General features: G+C 46.6%; 1 protein-coding gene across 1 annotated transcript in view; it reads left to right on the top strand.

Annotated features, from left to right (window-relative positions):
• LOC129822492 (1,4-alpha-glucan-branching enzyme-like) overlaps positions 1 to 20,407 on the top strand; it is a 355,318-nt gene that overhangs the window by 241,368 nt on the left and 93,543 nt on the right. The window contains exons 11-12 of the mRNA XM_055880812.1: positions 222 to 332; positions 10,535 to 10,706. Coding sequence (XP_055736787.1) covers positions 222 to 332; positions 10,535 to 10,706 — 283 coding nt within the window. The remainder of the gene's footprint in view (positions 1 to 221; positions 333 to 10,534; positions 10,707 to 20,407) is intronic.

Here is a 20,407-nt window from a genome sequence, read left to right as displayed (position 1 = left end):
GATTGGGGTTCAATCCCAGTCTCCACCCTTCCTACTGTAGTCCTATTGTACTCCTTGTGTATTATGAAGCTTTACACCCCCAGCTTCAGTCATATTCTAGTCTCCCACTGGAGATCGGGGTTCAATCCCAGTCTCCACCCTTCCTACTGTAGTCCTATTGTACTCCTTGTGTATTATGAAGATGTATTCAGTAATTCCTCTTGTCTTATGTTGACGTCTAGATTCTGAAGGAGTTAGCAGACGAGGCCTGGGACATGGGTAACATTGTCTACACTCTGACAAACAGACGATACGGAGAGAACTGCATCGCCTACGCAGAGAGCCACGACCAGGTAACGCAACCGTTAACCCATCAACACAACTCTTTATTCCTTCATTTAACACGGTTCTAGATCTCTGGTGAACTGGACCGCCCCTGGAAACAGTGGTTCAAATCCTCCGTTTCTCCACTTCCTTTCTGTACTGTCCCTCTAGTCCAGGGGTGGGCTACCCCCCCCCCCCCATTTGGCATGATAGGTGTCACACTTATTCTCCATCCCTAGCAAACACAGTTGATTTAATCAAATTGCATTCTAAACTGAAGATCATGATTAGGTGATTGTTGGAGTCAGGTGTGTTAGCTGGGGCCTGGTGCAAAGCTGAGGCCTGGTGCAAAGCTGAGGCCTGGTGCAAAGCTGAGGCCTGGTGCAAAGCTGAGGCCTGGTGCAAAGCTGAGGTCTGGTGCAAAGCTGAGGCCTGGTGCAAAGCTGAGGCCTGGTGCAAAGCTGAGGCCCCGATCAGGCCCTGGAGGACTGGAGTCGCCCTATTTCCCACATCTACATTAAGGCTTGGGGACTAGTACAGTTCTATCTGCATTTTTGTCCAAATTGAGTTACTTATGTAACAGTATAACTTTAGACCGTCCCCTCGCCCCCCGACCCGGGCGCGAACCAGGGACCCTCTGCACACATCAACGACAGTCACCCACGAAGCATCATTACCCATCGCTCCACAAAGGCCGCGGCCTTTGCAGAGCAAGGGGAACCACTTCAAGGTCTCAGAGCGAGTGACGTCATCGATTGAAACGTTATTAGCGCGCACCACCGCTAACTAGCTAGCCATTTCACATCCGTTACACTTACATGGCCTTGTTCTGTTCAATGTTCTCCACCTATAACATACTGTACATAAAATACTGTAAATGACACCATTCAAACCATTTGGGGTTTCGGCACTTTAAAGCCAATTTCTATCAGAATACATTTTTTTGTAAGTAGAACCTTATAGTCCCAAGCTCTCGATTTGTTACTGTGTCCGTCAATAAAATGTGGATGTATCCCCTAATAGGCATATGTGTATAGTCAGTGGTAGGTGATAAGTCCCTGTCCTTCTGGCTAATGGATAAAAAGATGGACACCAACATGAGTTCTCTGATCTGTTTTTCTAGCTCTCTCTCTCTCTCTCTACACTACATGACCAAAAGTATGTGGACACAGCTTCAAATGAGTGGATTCTGCTATTTCAGCCACGCTGGTTGTCGACAAGGTGTATAAAATCGAGCACACCTCCATGCAATCTCCATAGACAAACATTGTCAGTAGAATGGGCTTACTGATGAGCTCAGTGACTTTCAAACGTGACACCCGCCATAGGATGCCACCTTTTCAACAAGTCAGTTCGCCAAATTTCAGCCTTGATAGAGCTGCCCCGGTCAACTGTAAGTGCTGTTATTGTGAAGTGGAAATATCTTGAGGCAACAGCGGCTCAGCCCCGAAGTGGTAGGCCACACAATCTCACGGAACGGGACCGTCGAGTGCTGAAGCATTTAGCGCTAAAAAATAACCTGTCCTCGGTTGCAACACTCACTACCAAGTTCTAAACTGCCTCTGGAAGCAACGTCAGCACAATAACTGTTAGTCGGGCGCTTCATGAAATGGGTTTCCATGGCCGAGCAGTCGCACACAAGCGTAAGATCACCATACGCAATGCCAAGCGTCTGCTGGAGGGGTGTAAAGTTTGCCAACATTGGACTCTGGAGCAGTGGAAACGCGTTCTCTGGAGTGATGAATCACGCTTCACCATCTGGCAGTCCGACGGACTAATCTGGGTTTGGTGGATGCCAGGAGAACGCTACCTGCCCCAATGCATAGTGCCAACTGTAAAGTTTGGTGGAGGAGGAGGAATAATGGTCTGGGGCTGTTTTGCATGGTTCCGGCTAGTTCAAGTGAAGGGAAAGCTTAACGCAACAGCATACATTGACATTCTAGACAATTCTGTGCTTCCAAATTTGTGGCAACAGTTCGGGGAAGGTTCTTTCCTGTTTCAGCATGACAATGCCCCCTGTGCACAAAGCGATGTCCGTACAGAAATGGTTTGTTGAGATCGGTGTGGCAGAACTTGACTGGCTTGCTCAGAGCCCTGACCTCAACCGGCCGGATGTGATACAGCCTGGATTCGAACCAGGGACTGTAGTGACGCCTCTTGCACTCAGATGCAGTGCCTTAGACCTCTGCACCACTCGGAAGCACTGTTACCAACCCTTAGTAAAGTTTTGGGGACAATAGTGTTTGACCAGATACAATGCTATTTTACAGTAAACAAATTTACAACAAAGTTTCAGCATGCTTGTAGAAGGACACTCAACAAGCACAGCACTTACAGAAGTGACTGATGATTGGCTGAGAGAAATTGATGATGAAAAGATTAGGGAGGCTGTTTTGTTAGACTTCAGTGCTGCTTTTGACATTATCGATTATAGTCTGCTGCTGGGAAAACATTTGTGTAATGGCTTTACACCCCCTGCTATATTGTGGATAAAGAGTTACCTGTCTAACAGAACACAGAGGGTGTTTTTTAATGGAAGCCTCTCCAAACATAATCCATGTAGAATCAGGAGTTCCCCAGGGCAGCTGTCTAGGACCCTTACTATTTTTTCAATCTTTACTAATGACATGCCACTGGCTTTGAGTAAAGCCAGAGTGCCTATGGATGCGGATGACTCAACACTATACACATCAGCTATCACAGCGACTGAAATGACTGCAACACTTAATTAACAAAAGAGCTGCAGTCAGTTTCAGAACGGGTGGCAAGGAATAAATTAGTCCTAAATATTTCAAAAACTAAAAGCTTTGTATTTGGTACAAATCATTCACTAAACCTGAACTAAATATTGTAATAAATAATGTTGAGATGACTAAACTGCTTGGAGTAACCCTGGATTGTAAACTGTCATGGTCAAAAAATATTGATGCAACAGTAGCTAAGATGGGGAAATGTCTGTCCATAATAAAGCACTGCTCTACCTTCTTCACAACACTATCAACCAGGCAGGTCCTACAGGCCCTAGTTTCTACCTTCTTCACAACACTATCAACCAGGCAGGTCCTACAGGCCCTGGTTTTGTCATACCTGGACTACTGTTCAGTAGTGTGGTCAGGTGCCACAAAGAGGGACCTCGGAAAATTACAATTGGCTCAGAACAGGGCAACACAGCTGGCCCTTGGATGTACACAGAGAGCTAACATTAAGAATATGCACGTCAATCTCTCCTGGTTCAAAGTGGAGGAGAGATTGACTTCATCACTACTTGTATTTGTGAGAGCTATTGACATGTTGAATACACTGAGCTGTCTGTCTAAACTACTGGCACACAGCTCAGACACCCAAGCATACCCCACAAGACATGCCACCAAAGGTCTCTTCACAGTGCCCAAGTCCAGAACAGTCTGTGGGAGGTGAACAGTACTACATAGAATCATGACTACATGGTACTCTATTCAACATCAGGAATAGAGTCAAGATGCACCAGTAGAATTATATTTAAAAACACATATAAAAATACACCTTATGGAACAGCGGGGACTGTGAAGAGACACAGGTAGATATGTGGTAGTGGAGTAGGGGCCTGAGGGAACACAGTGTGTTGTAGATATGTGGTAGTGGAGTAGGGGCCTGAGGGAACACAGTGTGTTGTAGATATGTGGTAGTGGAGTAGGGGCCTGAGGGAACACAGTGTGTTGTAGATATGTGGTAGTGGAGTAGGGGCCTGAGGGAACACAGTGTGTTGTAGATATGTGGTAGTGGAGTAGGGGCCTGAGGGAACACACCTACTAGTGTGTTGTGAATTCTGTAATGAATGTTTTGTGATTGTATAACTGCCTTAATTCTGCCGGACCCCAGGAAGATTAGCTGAGGATCCATCATAAATACAAAATACATCGTTTTGGCCATGTGTATCTCTCTCTCTCTCTCTACATTTCTCTCTGCATCTCTTTCAATTCAATTCAAAGGGCTTTATTAGCAAGGGAGACATATGTTTAGATTAACAAAGCAAGTGAAATAGATCATAAACGAAAGTGAAATAAACATTACACTTACAAAAGGGGGTTCTCTCTCTTGCTTCATCTCTCTCTCTCTCTCTCTCTACATCTCTCTCTCTCTTGCTTCATCTCTCTCTCTCTACATCTCTCTCTCTCTCTCTTCATCTCTCTCTCTCTCTCTCTACATCTCTCTCTCTCTCTCTTCATCTCTCTCTCTCTCTCGCTACATCTCTCTCTCTCTCTTCATCTGTCTCTCTTCATCTCTCTCTCTCTCGCTACATCTCTCGCTCTCTCTCTCTACATCTCTCTCTTCATCTCTCTCTCTCTTCATCTCTCTCTCTCTCCCTACATCTCTCTCTCTCTCCCTTCTTCTCTCTCTCTCTCTCCCTTCATCTCTCTCTCTCTCTCTCTCTTCATCTCTCTCTCTCTCTCTTTATCTCTCTCTCTCTTCATCCGTCTGTCTCTCTTCATCTCTCTCTCTCTCTCTCTCTCTCTCTTCGGAGTGCATGCTGGGAAGTGAGTCGTCAAGCAGGAGTGTTTGTGAGAGCGACTGGATTTCTTTTCATTCTATTGGGTTTTGGTATGTAAATATATATATATTGATTAGTTGGTTTAAAGATAATTGTTCTAATTATTAATTAACAAGTAGAGGGGTGGTGGGATAGTTTGAGGTTGTTTGTTTTCGCGAGGGCACAACCAGCTGGTTGAGGCTGGTTGAAATGTCCACTCGTGAGAATTTGGAGTATGAAAAACTTAGTCGGCGCAATGGAATTAAGATTTTGGCAGAGGTTGGATGTTCAGTGGAAGAATGTGTTTTAGCGGTAGGTAGTATGATTGGGTATGATAGCATTAAATCAGCCTCAAGGATGAATAGCGCAGTAGTGATATTCTTAGATTCTATTGGAAAAGTGAATACGATGGTGGAGAACGGTGTTGTTTTGAGGGAGACACAGACGAAGGTATTTCCACTTATGAATCCGGCTAAGAAGGTTATATTGTCTAACGTACCACCATTTGTTAGAGATGAAGTGTTGGAGAGAGAATTATCGCGTCATGGTCAAATTGTATCTACAATAAAGAAAGTTCTTTTTGGATGCAAATCTCCGTTGCTGAAACATGTCGTGTCTCATAGGAGGCAAGTGTATATGATCTTAAAAAAGGACGTTGATGAACTGAATTTAGCGTTCAGTTTTAAGATTGATGGATTTGATTATGTGTTTTACGCTTCTACTGAATCAATGAAATGTTTTGGGTGTGGAAGAGAGGGGCATTTGGTGCGTAGTTGTCCTGAGAAGGAGCGCGCAGAGCCCGGTAGTAGTTATAGTGATGGTACAGATAATGCATTTACGCAAAGAGATGAAACTGCTAAAAGTACGGGGGAAGGAAGAAGGTGGGCAGATGTGGTTGGAAAAGGGGGAGAGGAAGGCAGTGTGGATACGGGGACAATTGTGGTGGATCAGAACAAGGAGGGAGGGGAAGCAGTCTGTGAGATTGCGACTGCCGTTGCTGAGGTGGTGTTGGAAAGTGAAATTGGAGATAAAGAGGAAATTGAAATAACAGGAAAGGAAGAAGCTGTTTTCAAAGTACCGAGAAGTAAGAGAAAGAATGTAGGGGGGGGTGAAGGTTCTAATTCTAAGAGGAAGGTAGAGATTGATAAATTAGTTGAAGATGAAAAGGTTGAAGATTTAGGGGAGTTTTCCTCTGGGGAAGAGAGCGGGAGTGAGTCATCTGACGCGTCGCAACAAAATAGTGAGATAATTGGGGAGGAAGGAAGGTATGGAATTAAGAAGGTACGCCAATTTCTGAAGTTGACAAAAGGGAAGAAATATATGCAGGATTACAATATAACTGATTTTTTCCCTGAAAGTGAATTGTTTATTGAATCAGCAAAGTTTTTGATGTCAAAAATAACAGGGGGAGGTTTGACAAGCCCTGAAATTGCTAGACTTAAGAAGGTGGTCACGAGAGTGATAAGTGATGTAAATTCTAAAGAAAATGAAAGGGTTTAGTTGCAGTTTTAACCCTGTAAAGAGATGGGATATCTGTATTTTCCTCTGTATATTTTTTTCATTCATGAGCAGTTTTAAGATTTCTTCTTTAAACATAAATGGTGGAAGAGATGTTAAAAAAAGAGCGATAGTGTATGAGTTAATTAGGGGAAAGGGAAGTGACATAAATTTTCTACAAGAAACACATAGTAATTTGGAAAATGAAGTTATGTGGAAAAAGGAGTGGGGGGGGACAGTGGTGTGTAGTCATAAAAATTCTAAAAGTGGGGGTGTGGCTATATTGTTCTCAAGGGGGTTTTTGCCTTTGTCTTATGAGGTTGAAGAGGTAGTTGAGGGGAGGTTATTAAAAGTTAGAGCAAGGTATGAAAACATCACTATGTGTCTGATAAATGTCTATGCCCCAGTGGTGGCAGTTGAGAGGGTATGTTTTTTAGAGACATTATCAAATACCATTGAGAAATGTAACAATGAAGATTATTTATTTATTGCTGGGGATTTTAACTGCACAGTCAGTGATTTAGATAGAAATCATCAAGAACCTCATATAGCCTCAAGGACCTTTTTAAAACGCCTCATTGTAACGCATGAATTGTGTGATATTTGGCGGAGACAAAATGGAGGCACAAGGCAGTACACCTGGGCGCATGTGAGAGAGAACATCATCTCTATGGCAAGGTTAGATAGGTTTTATTGTTTTGAGCATCAATCTCAGGTCTGTAAATCAAGTGTGATAACCCCAGTGGGATTTTCTGATCATTGTTTAATAACAGAGGTGGTGTTCATTAATAATGTAAAACCCAAAAGCGCATACTGGCATTTTAATATAACTTTATTGAGTGATGCTCACTTCAGGAAATGTTTTTGTTTTTTCTGGGAGAGGTGGAGGTCTCAAAAGGACAGTTTTGTATCCATTCAACAGTGGTGGGATATAGGGAAAATCCAGATTCAACAATTTTGTAATCAATACACGAGGAATGTCACCAAGGATATCATCAGATCAATGAAAGCCCTAGAGTTTGAAATAGTGGAACTCATGACGTTGGTTGAGACCACAGGAGATTGGGGCCATACGCAGGCACTCAAGAAAAAAAAAGTTGAATTGGCAGACCTGCTGGGTATCAGAGCACAGGGGGCATTGGTGAGAAGTAAGTTTCAGGGAATATCTGAAATGGATGCCTCATCCAAATTTTTCTTTGGTTTAGAGAAAAAGAATGGACAAAGAAAAATTATTCATTGTCTCAAATCAGCTGTTGGACAAGAGCTCACTAGCCCTAGTGAAATTAGAAAGAGGGCAGTAGAGTTCTATGCTGAGCTCTACAAGTGTGAGTACAAAGAGGATAAAACAGTGACACAGAAGTTCCTTGATGGGCTCCCAAAGGTGGATGCAGAAGCTCAGGTTGAGCTTGAGCAACCATTGTCTTTGCAGGAGTTATACTCTGCATTAAAAGGCATGGAAAATGGAAGGGCACCAGGCTTTGATGGGCTTCCCGTTGACTTTTTTAAGTCTTTTTGGACTATGTTGGGAGAAGATTGGCTGGCAGTGGTTAATGATAGTTTAACCGGAGGGTTACTACCATTAAGCTGCAGAAGGGCTGTCCTCACCCTACTGCCCAAAAAGGGAGACCCTAGGGAGGTGAAAAACTGGAGGCCGGTGGCTTTATTGTGCACTGATTATAAGATCCTGTCCAAGGCTTTGTCCAACAGGCTGAGGGAGGTGATGGGGCAAATCATACATACGGACCAGTCCTACTGTGTTCCTGGCAGGCAGATAGGGGATAACATTTCTCTGATTCGTGACTTTTTGGACATCTCTAGGGCTATTGGGGTGGATGCAGGTCTAATTTCAATTGATCAGGAAAAGGCATTTGACCGAGTTGAACATCAATATTTATGGCATACGCTTGAGGCGTTTGGGTTCAGCTCTGGTTTTATTGACATGATAAAGGTGATATATGGTGACATTGAAAGTGTATTGAAAGTTAACGGTGGTTTGAGTGCTCCTTTTAAAGTGTGTAGAGGTATTAGGCAGGGATGTTCTTTATCAGGGATGCTGTATGCCATTGCTATAGAGCCACTACTAAATAGCATTAGAAGTCGCATTGAAGGGGTGTACCTTTCCAAGGATATTCCTCCTATTCGTCTTTCAGCCTATGCTGATGATGTAGTTGTTTTAGTGAAAAATCAAGCGGAGGTGGATAGTTTGAGTCTAATGGTTGATCGGTTTAGGGGAATATCCTCGGCAAAAGTAAATTGGGAAAAGAGTTGTGCATTACAGATTGGAGAATGGTCTGGAGGGATCATGGCTTTGCCAGGGGGATTGGAATGGTGTAAGGGAGGGTTTAAGTATCTTGGAGTGTACTTAGGAGATGAGGGGATTATGGAAAGAAATTGGATTGGGGTGGTTGAAATGGTGGAAGGGAGGATGAGGAGATGGCGTTGGTTGTTATCTCGAATGTCATATAGGGGGAGAACTATTATAGTTAACAATGTGATTGCCTCTGCATTATGGCATCGGTTGGCAGTTTTAGAACCACCTTCTGGTCTTCTGGCTAAGATACAGGCAATTATGGTAGATTTTTTTTGGGATAAATATCACTGGGTTCCACAAAGTGTTTTGTATTTGTCAAAAGAGGAGGGGGGACAAGGTCTGGTACATCTTGCTAGTAGGGCTGCTGCTTTCCGTTTTCAGTTTATTCAAAGGTTGCTTTATGGACAGGAAAATGTGGTGTGGAGGGGGGTAGCAGGCCTTGTGTTACAGAGGGTTGGAGGTTTAGGTTTAAAGAAGGCTTTATTTCTGGTTGATAGTAGCCAGATTTCTAGGGAGGGAGTACCTCCGTTTTACAGAGGCCTTCTCAGAGTGTGGAGCATAATGAAGGTGTCCAGACGAACTTCAGCGGAGTCAGTGCATTGGCTGTTGGAGGAACCTCTGGTGTTTGGGGCAAGACTGGATTGTACAACTGCAGCTGTTCCACATTTCTCCAAGATTCTGGTGAAGGGAAAAATAATCACCTTAAGACAGTTAATGGCAATGGCTGGGCCCGACTTAATGGATGGAAGACGGTTGGCTGAACATTTGGGGGTGAGGTCGGAAAGGATTGTTGGACAAATGCTGGGAAGCTGCAGGAAAGCTCTGTCAGCGGAAGAGTGGGGAATGCTTAATAGCCACAAGAAGAAGGAACAAGATGAAGACGTCTCATTTCCAAGATTAGGGATTACACCAAATATCACAGAGTCAGAGAGAAAGGGTATATTGTTGGATTTGAGAGGGTTGGAGGAGGTGGGTTTGGATGAGGTGAATGGGAAGGATTTGTATAGGGGGTGTGTTAAGGTGTTAAACAAAGAGAAATTGAAAAATAGAAAAGACACTCCATGGAGGGTAAAATTGGGAATTGATGACAAGGTAAAGCCAGCATGGAGAGCACTGTACAAACCACCGTTACAAAAGGGTACTGGTGATATGCAATGGAGGGTGTTACATGGCATTATTGCAGTTAATGCTTTTGTATCTGTCATTAATTCAGATGTTAGAGATGGATGTCCTTTTTGTAATATAAGAGAAACCATTTTTCACTGTTTTATGGAGTGTGAGAGGATAAAACCTTTATTGGAAATACTGGAATCATTGTTTAGAGCTGTAGGTGAGATTTTTAATAACAATGTTTTTATTTTGGGGTTTCAATATAGTAAGCAACAGAAAAGAAAATGTCAAATGTTAAATTTTATTTTGGGACAAGCTAAGATGTCAATTTTTTTGAGTAGGAAACATAAAATAGACACGGGATATGAGAAGGATATAAGATGTGTTTTTAAAGGATTAGTGAAAGCAAGAATAAAAGTGGATTTTGAGTTTTTCTCAGCTGTAAAAGATCTCCCATTGTTTGAGGAGAAGTGGGCATATGAAGGAGCGCTTTGTTTTGTAGAGGAGGGGAAATTATTTTTTGTTGAGGAAATAAGTTGAATGTATATGTTCTTTTGTATTTTTATTTTATTTATTTTGTGTAGGAATTACATTCATTGTTTCATTTCTGAAAAGGCAGTGTGTCATTATTTATGTTAACAATTGAGTAGAAAATAAAGGTTTTATAAAAACTCAAAAAAAAAAAACTCTCTTCATCTCTCTCTCTCTCTCTCTCTTTATCTCTCTCTCTCTTCATCCGTCTGTCTCTCTTCATCTCTCTCTCTCTCTCTCTCTCTTCATCTCTCTCTCTTCATCTCTGTCTCTAGTCTCTGGTAGGTGATAAGTCCCTAGCATTCTGGCTGATGGATAAAGAGATGTACACCAACATGAGTTCCCTGATCCCCATGACTCCCGTCATCGACCGAGGCATCCAGCTACATAAGATGATCCGCCTCCTCACACACGCTCTGGGGGGAGAGGGCTACCTCAACTTCATGGGTGAGTTGGGGGGAGAGGGTTACCTGAACTTCATGGGTGAGTTGGGGGGAGAGGGTTACCTGAACTTCATGGGTAAGTTGGGGGAAGAGGGCTACCTCAACTTCATGGGTGAGTTGGGGGGGGGGGGGGGGGGCTACCTCAACTTCATGGGTGAGTTGGGGGGGGGGGGGGGGGCTACCTGAACTTCATGGGTGAGTTGGGGGGAGAGGGCTACCTCAACTTCATGGGTGAGTTGGGGGGAGAGGGCTACCTCAACTTCATGGGTGAGTTGGGGGGGGGGGGGGGGGCTACCTCAACTTCATGGGTGAGTTGGGGGGGGGGGGGGGCTACCTGAACTTCATGGGTGAGTTGGGGGGACGGGGGGGGCTACCTCAACTTCATGGGTGAGTTGGGGGGGGGGGGGGACTACCTGAACTTCATGGGTGAGTTGGGGGGAGAGGGCTACCTGAACTTCATGGGTGAGTTGGGGAGGGCTACCTCAACTTCATGGGGGGGGGGGGGGGGAGAGGGCTACCTCAACTTCATGGGGGGGGGGGGGGGGAGAGGGCTACCTGAACTTCATGGGTGAGTTGGGGAGGGCTACCTCAACTTCATGGGGGGGGGGGGGGAAGAGGGCTACCTGAACTTCATGGGTGAGTTGGGGAGGGCTACCTGAACTTCATGGGTGAGTTGGGGAGGGCTACCTCAACTTCATGGGGGGGGGGGGGGAGAGGGCTACCTGAACTTCATGGGTGAGTTGGGGAGGGCTACCTCAACTTCATGGGGGGGGGGGAAGAGGGCTACCTGAACTTCATGGGTGAGTCAGGGGGGAGAGAGCTACCTCAACTTCATGGGTGAGTCAGGGGGGAGAGAGCTACCTCAACTTCATGGGTAAGTCAGGGGAAGGGTGTAAAAAATGGCTACCTCTCTAACTTCGTGTCGCCATGGAAAAGAATGCAGATCCAGAGACATCCAACAACTCATGAGAAAAGCGTTCATGTTAGGCCAATCAGAAGAGCGTTCAGTTGGACCAATCAGAAGAGCGTTCAGAAGAGCGCTGTTTTACCAATCAGAAGAGAGTTCAGTTGGACCAATCAGAAGAGAGTTCAGAAGTGTTTAGTTGGACCAATCAGAAGAGTGCGCCGTTGGACCAATCGGAAGAGTGCGCCGTTGGACCAATCGGAAGAGTGCGCCGTTGGACCAATCGGAAGAGTGCGCCGTTGGACCAATCGGAAGAGTGCGCCGTTGGACCAATCGGAAGAGTGCGCCGTTGGACCAATCGGAAGAGTGCGCCGTTGGACCAATCGGAAGAGTGCGCCGTTGGACCAATCGGAAGAGTGCGCCGTTGGACCAATCGGAAGAGTGCGCCGTTGGACCAATCGGAAGAGTGCGCCGTTGGACCAATCGGAAGAGTGCGCCGTTGGACCAATCGGAAGAGTGCGCCGTTGGACCAATCGGAAGAGTGCGCCGTTGGACCAATCGGAAGAGTGCGCCGTTGGACCAATCGGAAGAGTGCGCCGTTGGACCAATCGGAAGAGTGCGCCGTTGGACCAATCGGAAGAGTGCGCCGTTGGACCAATCGGAAGAGTGCGCCGTTGGACCAATCAGAAGAGCGCGCCGTTGGACCAATCAGAAGAGCGCGCCGTTGGACCAATCAGAAGAGCGCGCCGTTGGACCAATCAGAAGAGCGCGCCGTTGGACCAATCAGAAGAGCGCGCCGTTGGACCATTCAGAAGAGCGCGCCGTTGGACCAATCAGAAGAGCGCGCCGTTGGACCAATCAGAAGAGCGCGCAGTTGGACCAATTGTATTAAGCTGATAATAAGAAGTCATTGACATTTGAGACACATTTTGATTGAGAAATAACATTAATATTGTTGTTATTACTGCTCCTCAGTATGTAACCCTGCAGACTGCTCTCCAGTATGTAACCCTGTAGACTGCTCCCCAGTATGTAACCCTGTAGACTGCTCCCCAGTATGTAACCCTGTAGACTGCTCTCCAGTATGTAACCCTGCAGACTGCTCCCCAGTATGTAACCCTGTAGACTGCTCCCCAGTATGTAACCCTGTAGACTGCTCTCCAGTATGTAACCCTGCAGACTGCTCTCCAGTATGTAACCCTGTAGACTGCTCTCCAGTATGTAACCCTGCAGACTGCTCCCCAGTATGTAACCCTGTAGACTGCTCTCCAGTATGTAACCCTGTAGACTGCTCCTCAGTATGTAACCCTGCACACTGCTCCCCAGTATGTAACCTTGCAGACTGCTCCTCAGTATGTAACCCTGTAGACTGCTCTCCAGTATGTAACCCTGCAGACTGCTCTCCAGTATGTAACCCTGTAGACTGCTCCCCAGTATGTAACCCTGCAGACTGCTCCCCAGTATGTAACCCTGCAGACTGCTCCCCAGTATGTAACCCTGCAGACTGCTCCCCAGTATGTAACCCTGTAGACTGCTCCCCAGTATGTAACCCTGCAGACTGCTCTCCAGTATGTAACCCTGCAGACTGCTCTCCAGTATGTAACCCTGTAGACTGCTCTCCAGTATGTAACACTGTAGACTGCTCTCCAGTATGTAACCCTGTAGACTGCTCTCCAGTATGTAACCCTACAGACTGCTCTCCAGTATGTAACCCTACAGACTGCTCCCCAGTATGTAACCCTGTAGACTGCTCCCCAGTATGTAACCCTGTAGACTGCTCCCCAGTATGTAACCCTGCAGACTGCTACCCAGTATTTAACCCTGCAGACTGCTCCCCAGTATGTAACACTGCAGACTGCTCCCCAGTATGTAACCCTGTAGACTGCTCCCCAGTATGTAACCCTGTAGACTGCTCCCCAGTATGTAACCCTGTAGACTGCTCCCCAGTATGTAACCCTGTAGACTGCTCCCCAGTATGTAACCCTGCAGACTGCTCCTCAGTATGTAACCCTGCAGACTGCTCCCCAGTATGTAACCCTGTAGACTGCTCCCCAGTATGTAACCCTGCAGACTGCTCCTCAGTATGTAACCCTGTAGACTGCTCCTCAGTATGTAACCCTGTAGACTGCTCCCCAGTATGTAACCCTGTAGACTGCTCCCCAGTATGTAACCCTGCAGACTGCTCTCCAGTATGTAACCCTGTAGACTGCTCCCCAGTATGTAACCCTGCAGACTGCTCCCCAGTATGTAACCCTGTAGACTGCTCCCCAGTATGTAACCCTGCAGACTGCTCCCCAGTATGTAACCCTGTAGACTGCTCCCCAGTATGTAACCCTGCAGACTGCTCTCCAGTATGTAACCCTGCAGACTGCTCTCCAGTATGTAACCCTGTAGACTGCTCTCCAGTATGTAACCCTGTAGACTGCTCTCCAGTATGTAACCCTGTAGACTGCTCTCCAGTATGTAACCCTGCAGACTGCTCCCCAGTATGTAACCCTGTAGACTGCTCCCCAGTATGTAACCCTGCAGACTGCTACCCAGTATTTAACCCTGCAGACTGCTCCCCAGTATGTAACACTGCAGACTGCTCCCCAGTATGTAACCCTGTAGACTGCTCCCCAGTATGTAACCCTGTAGACTGCTCCCCAGTATGTAACCCTGTAGACTGCTCCCCAGTATGTAACCCTGTAGACTGCTCCCCAGTATGTAACCCTGCAGACAGCTCCTCAGTATGTAACCCTGCAGACTGCTCCCCAGTATGTAACCCTGTAGACTGCTCCCCAGTATGTAACCCTGCAGACTGCTCCTCAGTATGTAACCCTGTAGACTGCTCCTCAGTATGTAACCCTGTAGACTGCTCCCCAGTATGTAACCCTGTAGACTGCTCCCCAGTATGTAACCCTGTAGACTGCTCTCCAGTATGTAACCCTGCAGACTGCTCCCCAGTATGTAACCCTGTAGACTGCTCCCCAGTATGTAACCCTGTAGACTGCTCCTCAGTATGTAACCCTGCAGACTGCTCCCCAGTATGTAACCCTGTAGACTGCTCTCCAGTATGTAACCCTGCAGACTGCTCCCCAGTATGTAACCCTGTAGACTGCTCCCCAGTATGTAACCCTGTAGACTGCTCCCCAGTATGTAACCCTGTAGACTGCTCCCCAGTATGTAACCCTGCAGACTGCTCCCCAGTATGTAACCCTGCAGACTGCTCCCCAGTATGTAACCCTGTAGAATGCTCTCCAGTATGTAACCCTGCAGACTGCTCCTCAGTATGTAACCCTGTAGACTGCTCCCCAGTATGTAACCCTGTAGACTGCTCCCCAGTATGTAACCCTGTAGACTGCTCCCCAGTATGTAACCCTGTAGACTGCTCTCCAGTATGTAACCCTGTAGACTGCTCCTCAGTATGTAACCCTGCACACTGCTCCCCAGTATGTAACCTTGCAGACTGCTCCTCAGTATGTAACCCTGTAGACTGCTCTCCAGTATGTAACCCTGCAGACTTCTCTCCAGTATGTAACCCTGTAGACTGCTCCCCAGTATGTAACCCTGCAGACTGCTCCCCAGTATGTAACCCTGTAGACTGCTCCCCAGTATGTAACCCTGCAGACTGCTCCTCAGTATGTAACCCTGCAGACTGCTCCCCAGTATGTGACCCTGTAGACTGCTCCCCAGTGTGTAACCCTGTAGACTGCTCCTCAGTATGTAACCCTGCAGACTGCTCTCCAGTATGTAACCCTGTAGACTGCTCTCCAGTATGTAACCCTGCAGACTGCTCCCCAGTATGTAACCCTGTAGACTGCTCCCCAGTATGTAACCCTGTAGACTGCTCCCCAGTATGTAACCCTGTAGACTGCTCCCCAGTATGTAACCCTGTAGACTGCTCCCCAGTATGTAACCCTGCAGACTGCTCCTCAGTATGTAACCCTGCAGACTGCTCCCCAGTATGTAACCCTGTAGACTGCTCCCCAGTATGTAACCCTGCAGACTGCTCCTCAGTATGTAACCCTGTAGACTGCTCCTCAGTATGTAACCCTGTAGACTGCTCCCCAGTATGTAACCCTGTAGACTGCTCCCCAGTATGTAACCCTGTAGACTGCTCCCCAGTATGTAACCCTGTAGACTGCTCTCCAGTATGTAACCCTGCAGACTGCTCCTCAGTATGTAACCCTGTAGACTGCTCTCCAGTATGTAACCCTGCAGACTGCCCCCCAGTATGTAACCCTGCAGACTGCTCCCCAGTATGTAACCCTGTAGACTGCTCCCCAGTATGTAACCCTGTAGACTGCTCCCCAGTATGTAACCCTGCAGACTGCTCCTCAGTATGTAACCCTGTAGACTGCTCCCCAGTATGTAACCCTGTAGACTGCTCCCCAGTATGTAACCCTGTAGACTGCTCTCCAGTATGTAACCCTGCAGACTGCTCCCCAGCATGTAACCCTGTAGACTGCTCCCCAGTATGTAACCCTGTAGACTGCTCCTCAGTATGTAACCCTGTAGACTGCTCTCCAGTATGTAACCCTGTAGACTGCTCTCCAGTATGTAACCCTGCAGACTGCTCCCCAGTATGTAACCCTGTAGACTGCTCCCCAGTATGTAACCCTGTAGACTGCTCCCCAGTATGTAACCCTGTAGACTGCTCCCCAGTATGTAACCCTGTAGACTGCTCTCCAGTATGTAACCCTGCAGACTGCTCCCCAGTATGTAACCCTGCAGACTGCTCCCCAGTATGTAACCCTGTAGACTGCTCCCCAGTATGTAACCCTGTAGACTGCTCCCCAGTATGTAACCCTGCAGACTGCTACCCAGTATTTAACCCTGCAGACTGCTCCCCAGTATGTAACACTGCAGACTGCTCCCCAGTATGTAACCCTGTAGACTGCTCCCCAGTATGTGACCCTGCAGACTGCTCCCCAGTATGTAACCCTGCAGACTGCTCCTCAGTATGTAACCCTGTAGACTGCTCCTCAGTATGTAACCCTGTAGACTGCTCTCCAGTATGTAACCCTGTAGACTGCTCCCCAGTATGTAACCCTGCAGACTGCTCCTCAGTATGTAACCCTGCAGACTGCTCCTCAGTATGTAACCCTGCAGACTGCTCCTCAGTATGTAACCCTGCAGACTGCTCCCCAGTATGTAACCCTGTAGACTGCTCCTCAGTATGTAACCCTGTAGCCTGCTCCTCAGTATGTAACCCTGTAGACTGCTCCTCAGTATGTAACCCTGCAGACTGCTCCTCAGTATGTAACCCTGTAGACTGCTCCCCAGTATGTAACCCTGCAGACTGCTCCTCAGTATGTAACCCTGCAGACTGCTCCTCAGTATGTAACCCTGCATACTGCTCCTCAGTATGTAACCCTGTAGACTGCTCCTCAGTATGTAACCCTGTAGACTGCTCGTCAGTATGTAACCCTGCAGACTGCTCCCCAGTATGTAACCCTGCAGACTGCTCCTCAGTATGTAACCCTGCAGACTGCTCCCCAGTATGTAACCCTGCAGACTGCTCTCCAGTATGTAACCCTGCAGACTGCTCCCCAGTATGTAACCCTGTAGACTGCTCCTCAGTATGTAACCCTGTAGACTGCTCCCCAGTATGTAACCCTGCAGACTGCTCCTCAGTATGTAACCCTGCAGACTGCTCCCCAGTATGTAACCCTGCAGACTGCTCCTTAGTATGTAACCCTGCAGACTGCTCCCCAGTATGTAACCCTGTAGATTGCTCCCCAGTATGTAACCCTGCAGACTGCTCCCCAGTATGTAACCCTGCAGACTGCTCCCCAGTATGTAACCCTGCAGACTGCTCCCCAGTATGTAACCCTGTAGACTGCTCTCCAGTATGTAACCCTGCAGACTGCTCCTCAGTATGTAACCCTGTAGACTGCTCTCCAGTATGTAACCCTGCAGACTGCCCCCCAGTATGTAACCCTGCAGACTGCTCCCCAGTATGTAACCCTGTAGACTGCTCCCCAGTATGTAACCCTGCAGACTGCTCCTCAGTATGTAACCCTGTAGACTGCTCCTCAGTATGTAACCCTGTAGACTGCTCCCCAGTATGTAACCCTGTAGACTGCTCCCCAGTATGTAACCCTGTAGACTGCTCTCCAGTATGTAACACTGCAGACTGCTCCCCAGTATGTAACCCTGTAGACTGCTCCCCAGTATGTAACCCTGTAGACTGCTCCCCAGTATGTAACCCTGTAGACTGCTCCCCAGTATGTAACCCTGTAGACTGCTCTCCAGTATGTAACCCTGCAGACTGCCCCCCAGTATGTAACCCTGTAGACTGCCCTCCAGTATGTAACCCTGTAGACTGCCGTCCAGTATGTAACCCTGTAGACTGCCGTCCAGTATGTAACCCTGTAGACTGCCGTCCAGTATGTAACCCTGTAGACTGCTGTCCAGTATGTAACCCTGCAGACTGCTCCTCAGTATGTAACCCTGCAGACTGCTCCTCAGTATGTAACCCTGTAGACTGCTCCCCAGTATGTAACCCTGTAGACTGCTCTCCAGTATGTAACCCTGCAGACTGCTCTCCAGTATGTAACCCTGTAGACTGCTCCTCAGTATGTAACCCTGTAGACTGCTCTCTAGTATGTAACCCTGTAGACTGCTCTCTAGTATGTAACCCTGCAGACTGCTCTCCAGTATGTAACCCTGTAGACTGCTCTCCAGTATGTAACCCTGCAGACTGCTCCTCAGTATGTAACCCTGCAGACTGCTCCTCAGTATGTAACCCTGTAGACTGCTACCCAGTATTTAACCCTGTAGACTGCTCCCCAGTATGTAACCCTGCAGACTGCTGTCCAGTATGTAACCCTGTAGACTGCTCCTCAGTATGTAACCCTGTAGACTGCTCCCCAGTATGTAACCCTGCAGACATCAACCCCATTGTGTTTATGTCATCAGATAAGATGATATACTAACCGTAGCTCTCTACTTCCCTCATCTCCAAAAATATCAGAATAGAGATTGTCTCAATGGTGACTCATTGTAGTTTGAAGATAACCTTTCAATAAGGTTTTCATTAGACCAGTTGACATATGGCAACGTTCTCACCCTGCTGGATCTAGTACCGTCTGGCTGCATCCCACATTGCACCCTAATCCCTGGTCAAAAGTAGTGCTCTATAAAGGGAATAGGGTGCCCTCTGGAGACGATACTGTAGCTTGCTGCTCATGTTGAAACGACGATACTGTAGCTTGGTGCTCCTGTTGAAACGACGATACTGTAGCTTGGTGCTCATGTTGAAACTGCGATACTGTAGCTTGGTGCTCATGTTGAAACTGCGATACTGTAGCTTGGTGCTCATGTTGAAACGACGATACTGTAGCTTGGTGCTCATGTTGAAACTGCGATACTGTAGCTTGGTGCTCATGTTGAAACTGCGATACTGTAGCTTGGTGCTCATGTTGAAACGACGATACTGTAGCTTGGTGCTCATGTTGAAACTGCGATACTGTAGCTTGGTGCTCATGTTGAAACGACGATACTGTAGCTTGGTGCTCATGTTGAAACTACGATACTGTAGCTTGGTGCTCATGTTGAAATGACGATACTGTAGCTTGGTGCTCATGTTGAAACTGCGATACTGTAGCTTGGTGCTCATGTTGAAACGACGATACTGTAGCTTGGTGCTCATGTTGAAACTGCGATACTGTAGCTTGGTGCTCATGTTGAAACTGCGATACTGTAGCTTGGTGCTCATGTTGAAACGACGATACTGTAGCTTGGTGCTCATGTTGAAACTGCGATACTGTAGCTTGGTGCTCATTTTGAAACTGCGATACTGTAGCTTGGTGCTCATGTTGAAACTACGATACCGTAGCTTGGTGCTCATGTTGAAACACAGTATTTCAAAAGCCTTTTTTTTTTAATGAAGAAAGAGGTCTGGTTTCATTGTCTGACTGTGTCTGGGCTGATCTTTAACCCTTTACCCTGGTGGGAATTGACCTGTATGGATAGGGCCTAATTATTACCTATAGAAGTAATATGGAAAGCATATGAATAGCCATGGTAGAAATGAAAAGGGAACTATTTGAATATTATGGGAACATTATTAGACCAAAAAGGTGAGGAAACAATAGTTCACCTGACACGAGACTGAATCCAAACATTACACTGTTGATTTTATGTGCGTTTGACATTTACTGTACTTTTCACCGCATTTGTTGATAACGAAATGTGAAAATACTCTGAATACGTTCAGTAACATGTTGAGAATATTCCTGGAAAATGTGGGGTAGGTGCAACATAAGACAAAAAAAAATAAAAGGGTTTGAGTGAGAGGTCTAATTGGTGTTTCCAAGTGGCCTCACACCTCTCCAAAGTGGGCGCATTTCCTAAGTAATTTCAATGCACTATTTATGACCCAAAGAAGAGTCTTCAACTAAAACTATAAGGTACTTTTTTTTTTTGAGGTCTCCTAGCTGTGCCCGTTGAGCAGCTACCGCAAGCACACGTGTTGTTTGAAACACAAACCTGCATCCTCATCATTACACTATTACTGTTGTTGTTTTGTTTACACAATTACTGTTGTTGTTTACGCTGCCCTTACAACAGTCCATGTATAAATCACAATCTGGTACATTTTAAAGCTTGTTCTATTGCCAACATGACTAGCTAAGTTATAAAATATGATCTTACTGTGTCAGGCTTTCACAGGGCAATTCAGAGAAACGGATCCTAATTTTGGTGCACATCGAAAGGAGGTCATATATGCTGTGGGTCATTCTGTTCCACAATACAACAAACAGACTCATTCTGTTCCACAATACAACAAACACAGGGTCATTCTATTCCAC

This window comes from Salvelinus fontinalis, chromosome 24, assembly GCF_029448725.1.
Source record: "Salvelinus fontinalis isolate EN_2023a chromosome 24, ASM2944872v1, whole genome shotgun sequence".
NCBI lineage: Eukaryota > Metazoa > Chordata > Actinopteri > Salmoniformes > Salmonidae > Salvelinus > Salvelinus fontinalis.
This window is presented reverse-complemented; position numbering and strand designations above follow the sequence as displayed.